The 7,044-nt window shown below is 43.6% G+C and overlaps 2 protein-coding genes across 2 annotated transcripts in view; both read left to right on the top strand.

The window, feature by feature from the left end:
- Nucleotides 1–2,228, top strand: part of mansc1 (MANSC domain containing 1) — a 4,547-nt gene extending 2,319 nt beyond the window's left edge. The window contains exons 3-4 of the mRNA XM_020613440.1: nucleotides 223–893; nucleotides 1,977–2,228. Coding sequence (XP_020469096.1) covers nucleotides 223–893; nucleotides 1,977–2,012 — 707 coding nt within the window. The 3' untranslated portion in view covers nucleotides 2,013–2,228. The remainder of the gene's footprint in view (nucleotides 1–222; nucleotides 894–1,976) is intronic.
- An 859-nt stretch (nucleotides 2,229–3,087) lies between these two features.
- Nucleotides 3,088–7,044, top strand: part of lrp6 (low density lipoprotein receptor-related protein 6) — a 40,457-nt gene continuing 36,500 nt past the window's right edge. The window contains 1 exon segment of the mRNA XM_020613439.1: nucleotides 3,088–3,708. Coding sequence (XP_020469095.1) covers nucleotides 3,654–3,708 — 55 coding nt within the window. The 5' untranslated portion in view covers nucleotides 3,088–3,653.

Here is a 7,044-nt window from a genome sequence, read left to right as displayed (position 1 = left end):
CCATCGTCATTGTCGCCTCGATGCCGGCGGTAACCCAGGCTCCCCCCACCACCACAACAGCTCCTGCTACAACCACCATCATGATGAAAAAGCCAATCAAAGTCACCAAAAAGCAAAATAAAATGGCCAAAAAAGGAAAGCCTCATCCTGTCAGCAGCAGCACCACCACCTGGCTGACTCTGAGCTCCTCCACATCACTTCCTGTGGTAACGGCGGGCAAAGAGGCAGAACATAGAACAACTGACAAACCACAGCCCAACGGAGGAACTACCATTACCACTACTACAACTACTCCTCCTCCACCTACTACACCCACTACTACCCCCTCTACTACTACTGCTCTTCATCCCACTACTACACCTACCACCACCACTACTATACCTACCACCACCACTACTATACCTACCACCACCACTACTATACCTACCACCACCACTACTATACCTACCACCACCACTACTATACCTACCACCACCACTACTATACCTACCACCACCACTACTATACCTACCACCACCACTACTATACCTACCACCACCACTACTATACCTACCACCACCACTACTATACCTACCACCACCACTACTACTACACCTACCACCACCACTACTACTCCTCTTCCTACTAGTACAGTTGCTACCACCACCGAGTTGTCCACCATGAGGACAGCTCCAGACGCGAGTCTGGTCATCGTCCCCAAGGGCGCTGTCCAGTCTGACCAGGCGGACCGAACAGGAGCGGCACAGGGCGCGGTGAAGAGTGGCGTGGTGGCGTTCACGGTGTTGGGGCTTGCTGTGCTCACATTGGCCCTAGCCATCGGTGGCCGTAAGGCAATGGAGTCCTTCGACAGACGGCATTACACAAGACTGGAGCTCAATGACCTGCACTATGAGGTGTGAGCCAGAAAAACGCCTCTCAGGTGTTTGACTCGCAAAACAGAAGCTCAGAATTAGCATGACTTTAAAGGAGTTCATTTGAGATAGTTACCATTCACCTGAGTACATTTTAATTTCCAAACAGCAATAGGCTACACGTTAACAGAATGTCCACTTCAATTTGTTAAAAAGGCGAAGTATTATCACAGAGAATACTGGATTCTGATTGGTCAAAGGGTGTGCATTAATTGGAAATGACAACACAACTCTGACCTAGTGTCCCCAGTTTCTTTATGCTTAAAGTGATTGTTTTATTGACCTGAAATACAAGTGAACAACAGGCTGGTCTTTGGTGAGTGGCCATGGTATAAAAATGATAGTGCACACAGTCCTGTGCTATTAAAACTAATGCACTAGCCTCTGATGTTGCATTATTTTTTCATAGGAGGGGGCAATGTGCATGTAATTGTCACAGTAGATTCCTCTTTAAAAGTGGAATAATTTGTTGTAGTAATGAGGAAGAAATGTCATAACACATCTTTGTATAGTAAAAGCTCCTGTAAGCATCTGACTTTATTCTCAGAATGTTCTCATGATTCTGGCTTTTTGGTTGTAATCATCTGCGTTTTGTTCCTGGCACCGATGTATTTTGCCTCGGCGTGAAGTGTGGGTCCTCTCAGCCTCCTGCAGACTGAAGAGAAGCTTCTTTTGGCCACGGACACACAGAAGAAACAGCAATATTTTTATTCCCCGAAACTCAGGGAGCCTCTGAAGTGGAGCTGAATTAGAGAGTCACTGGACCATATGAGCGGACACAGCCATTTCACCACGGGGTTCGTGTACCCTTTGTGTATATGATGTACACCTGCATGTCTTTTTACTTCCAAATGCTTCAGCCAAACGAACCTGTGATTGCCACTTAAACCACCAACTCGCTCTCTCACTGTGTTGTTTTGTATCCCGTCCACATTTTTCTTGTTTCACAGGTGGATAGGAATCGAAACCATGGATGCAATTCTTTGAAAATCGATGCACTGCCTTACCCTGTGTTTTTCAATAATATGACCTGCCTATTTTTAAACGTTTGTCTGGTTTTTACAGGTAGGACGACACTGGCCAGGCACTATTTTCCTATGATAAGTGAGTTTGTAATGGAGCCGAAGCTGTTGCTGCGTCCGTCCACCAGCAGGTGGCAGCAGCAGCTTGATGAGCCTCCTGAAGCTGCGCTCTTGTTTTCACTTCTAATGCTTTGGTTTCTACTCTAATTAATTATATTGCTGGTAAGAGTTTGGTCTTGTTTTGTGAAGTAATGCTTTTCCATACATTTGATGTTATGTTCTTGTAAGGATTAAAAAATGTGATTTTTGAACATGGTCGTTTTCTTGAGAAAGTCATTACAAACCCCAAAATGAATGTCAAGACATCATTCCCGAGTTTTGGAACTCGTAATTCTTCAGAACACCTAACCTTAATGTAAATCACTCAGAGAATCATTAACCATTTCCTGAAATGCTCAGGGTAATCTTTAAAGTCTGACCTTTTCACAAAGTTTAGACTTTTTCATCATGTTGCATGTTTCTTTGTCTAGTGCTTTGGTTTATGATCAGATTTTCTAATGTTATCATTTTGGTCCAATTAAAAAAAAAGGTTTTCATAGGTATGACTAGGTAACAAGTTTTGTAGGCTAAACGTGAACATAAATTGACTGGGACACTGACTTTAATGTTAAAGTCAGTGTAATCCAAACTGCTACTGGCAACAGGGAATCAGGAGTCAGATGGAAGTGGATGGTACGCTGTAAAAGGTGATAACATTTTGCTGAGTTGATGGTGGCTCACTCTGATTTCTGTCCTGCCGGACAGTGCTCTTACTGCCTTTCATCCATAGAGAGACAGTTTTCTCTCTTGCTTGATTTTGCTTTCCTTAATCATTTGATTTGATTTCCCTCTTTATGTCAAATCATTAGTGTTGTAGAAATTTAACATGATTTGTTCCTCTAAGTAGTTTTTAACAGGTTACTTGAAGGTTTTGTACCACCAAACCGTACAACCCTCGTCCATGGGCTGAAATGTCCCACTAAACCTGAACGCACCTGCGTTTACGTGCTTTACTTCATTACTATTGTGCAGGACTTTTACTTGTAACGGAGTACTATACACGGGCCCATTAGTCCCACGTTTACTTCAACAGCCCAGCACGTTCAGTGCAGCACTTTTACTTGTACCAGAATATAATAGCAGAGGTGTGTTAGCACATTTATTTCAGCGAGGTGTGCGAATACTTCCTCCAGCACTACAACATGCTCACCGGGCGGACTGGACGCGCTGCTGTGATAAAATAGTCCCGCAAGAATGCGAGGATGAATTTCGGCTCCGTGACATTTTCCTTTCCAGGACCCGGGCTGTATTTTCTTAGTTTAGCAGCAGTTAACCGTGCGGGCAGCGGGGCGTTTTCTATATGGTAACTTTATCTTTGGCTGGAGAGCATGAAATCAGAACAACAATAGAAAGCGGTGGGGGTGGAAGCGGGGGGAGTAGCTTCCTCACAGTGGAAGGAGACGACGGTTTTCCTGCAGGACAGTGTGAGAGTTGGTCCGACGCCGTTAGCGAGCAACCAGTAAGCCAGGATGGAAGTCGGGATCGTTTAACGCACATTCTTTCTGAATTATAACCGGAGTTTGAGGTTTAAACTCGCTATTTTTGTCCGAGGGGGCGGCCGCAGCGATGGGAAGCCGGCGCTGAGGAGAAAGCGGCGGCAGGGCCACGAAACGGGAGAAAGATGGGTGTCTTGCTGCGGTGCCTGTTGTTGTGTAGTTTTTGTCTCCTCGTACGAGGTGAGTTTCTGTTCAGATCAGCCTTTTATCTTCGTGTTCCCTCTGTATCTGCTCTGTGGCTGTATAAAAGTGTTGTAAACAGTCGGGAAAAGCAGCTTTAGCGGGGGATATTTGGAGCTGTGTCTAGACCAGGGCCCGCAATCCTGGGATTGCAGATAGCATTAGCCAGCCAGCTATGCGTGCTTATCCGCCTGTTTGCTGTTGGATCACGGGAGAGTAAAACCACAAACAGCCCGTGTTAGCTGGAAAAATACCCCCTAGAGTCCTCACAGCCAAGATATCTTTCATTGAGTCTGTGTTTTCAGAGTGGATGTGTTATTTTAAGCAGCTCCGCAGCGTTTGTTCCTCTGCTAACTCTGGATTTTGTCACCCAAACAGATTGGGTCAGATGAAACCTTAGACCCAGGGAGAGCAGCAGTTAGCACAACAAATGCTATGTAATCCAGTCATTTGGCTAGTTAGCCGCCTGCTAACGGTGTCTGACCACAGAAAGCTCCTACAACACCAGATATTTATCTCGGTGCTCATTCCTAGTGTTTACATTACATTTGCTTGTAGATATGTCCTGGTAGAATGGCTTGTTGTGTTTTGCTAAGCTGCAGTTGCCCGAGGTTGAAGGTTTCAGATACTGTACCTGAGATGATTTAGACAAGTTTATTTGACAAAAATAGGCTAAAGGTAAATTCGGGAGTGCAAGACCTAACATGCAGTTAAGTTTAGGGTAAAACACAATAACACTAGAAACCTATTTCACTGTAGTCCGTGTTCAGATGACAGAGCTCAAAATCAAGTGGAATATGTCCAAACATATCAAACCATACATAAACACACTTCTCCCATATTTTCCTGTAATCTAAGGAGAGAACTGATGTAGCAGGAAATCCTCAGGAGCTAATGTGATATCAACTTGACTTACAGTTCTGCTGCCATGCTTCTATTTCATTCCTTTATTTCTGCAGCTACTAGTTGTTTTTATTGTGGATTAATCTTTCCAAGGCCAAGATGATCCCATGTGTCAGAAACCTAAAAATATTCAGTTTATAAACACACAAAACAAAGAACCAGAAAACCCTTCGTGTCAGAGTGAAAACAGCATTTTTTTTGACATTCGTGCTTGAAAAAAATGTCGTAAATGATTAATTGATTCTCAAAATAGTTGCTCACGCTGAATTGTGTGATTAATTGTCAAATTGTATGATTAATAGTCGAATTGTGGCAGCTCAAAATGCAGGACTGAGCACACAGAGCTGACTTACCAATCAAATCTGGGTTAAAGCCAGAAACTTGTTTCTGTTTTGTCTTTGGCAAGATATGGTCAAAACATACAAATATAAACAAATTATTAAATAAGATGTGGCTGCAGCTAACATTTATCTTCATTATTGATTCACCTGCTGATTATTTTCTAGATTAATCAGTTTTGTCTGTAATATTTAAGACCGTAACAACAAATGTTTATTTCCAATGTGTTTATGGTTCAGAGCTTAAATGAATCACCTGATCAACAATTTCAGCAGAAGCTTGATGGCAGTGAGCACATTAAATACACTGACAACAAAGAAACAAACCCATTGTCTGTGGCAGCAGCAGAGCTGAACGAAGCCTGACCAGTAATTTTACTCCTCCCAAGCAAAACCAATGGACAACCAACCAGCCTGTTGACCTACTTCCTACTTGCGAACAATCTGCCCATGTATGAGCCAAGAGTTTCCCACAAGGGGTTGCAGTTGCAGGCAGATGTGTTCCTGCTCTGTTTAGCTAGCGAGCTATGGCAGAGAAGGTACCCCAGCAGCTTTGGTTCACTGTTGTTACAGGCCAGGCCTTCCCGTTTAAGACATATAAGACCATTGTCCACTGCCTGGTACCAGATCCACTCGATTTTTTTTGTGTGTTTCACTGTATCAGTCAGGTGTTGGGGGTAGTGCCCGTTACCAAAACTATGACCAGGTATCACCTCCATCGAGGTTCCAAGTGAGCAGAGGTGATACCAAACGGTGACATGTAAACACTGCAGACTAGCGGCTGGTCAGAGAAATCGCATCAGTATGCGAGACATCCTGCAACAAAGAAAGCTCAGTTTTTAATGTAACGTCATTTAGCACTAACCGCTGCTTTACTGTCGTTACTATACTAACTAAAAGCGGCCACATAAGGAGAATCAAGAGCAGCGTGCCACAGATGTGGGCGGGTAACACTATATTTGAGAAAGTTACAACTAAAAAGAAGTTGGATGCTGCAAGAAGTAAAACTAGAATTAACATCAACATTGCTTTTGAACAACGGCACACCTGAGAGAACAAAGGTGGCCGAACAGTGATGCCGTGGTGGCCGTGTTTCTGCTGGACAGGTAATTATTGGTTTTGTTTGGGGGGCATTAATTTTTTTCCTGACATCTGTAAGTAGTAGTCAGGCAGTGCACGTTGTGTTTTGGAGGAGAGGCTTTGAAGAGAAGTCAGAACGAAAGGGTGAGATTTCTTTCTTCTTCCAAAATCGAGTTTCCCCTTGCTGATTTTTTTCGGGATCAACAGCCTTATCTTGAATCTGCAACTATTCCGATTATTGCTTGATCATTTCAAGGAATGTTGTCTAGTTAAAGTTTCTCCAGTGTGTCTGATTTTCTGTTCTGGTGATCTTCACATGTAACACTACAGCATATCTCACTGGAGGAAGCCGTGTTTTCACGAGAAGAAGAGTCAGGGTGCAGCTGAGGATGGTGCTGTTGTTGTTGCTGTTGAAGCATTAGGTCAGTGTGGGGTGTGCCCCACTAGTGGGGAATAAAGACATGACAGGTGGGGCGCAATGAATGGAGAAAATTAGAAATTGGTCATTAATACAAGTAAATTAAAATAACATCAGTTCAGGGCCCGGGGGAAAAAAGTGGAACCATAGTGCAACAATAACGGTTTACCGTCGGCATGTTAACTGGAAACATTCACACAGAGGGCCAATAATGTATGTATTGGACATAATAACATAAATGGATGTTTGTTACATGGACCACGAAAAAAGCAAGCAATTCAGCGCAAGCAGAGAAAGAAACAACAGGCAGTAGCCTTATCAACCAAAAAACCATCTGAAAAGGAAATATGATGAAGGATTCATGGTGGGAATGGTGGGGGCAGAGGAGGGACCCATGTGTGTCTTGTGTCTTAAACCGCTGGCAGCAGACAGCATGAGACCCATCAAATTAAAACATTTAGAGACAACACACCCCTGTAACGTTAATAAGCCACTCGACGTCTTTGAAAGAAAGCTGGCAGAAAACCGGCAGCAGGAAAACTGCACGATAAAATCTGCATCAGTGAACAGCAAAGCACAAATGGCTTCCTTCAAAGT

This window comes from Monopterus albus, unplaced genomic scaffold (assembly GCF_001952655.1).
Source record: "Monopterus albus unplaced genomic scaffold, M_albus_1.0 scaffold134.1, whole genome shotgun sequence".
Classification (NCBI taxonomy): Eukaryota; Metazoa; Chordata; class Actinopteri; order Synbranchiformes; family Synbranchidae; genus Monopterus; species Monopterus albus.
Note: the sequence above shows the minus strand (reverse complement) of the source record. Positions and strands in the feature narration are given on the sequence as shown.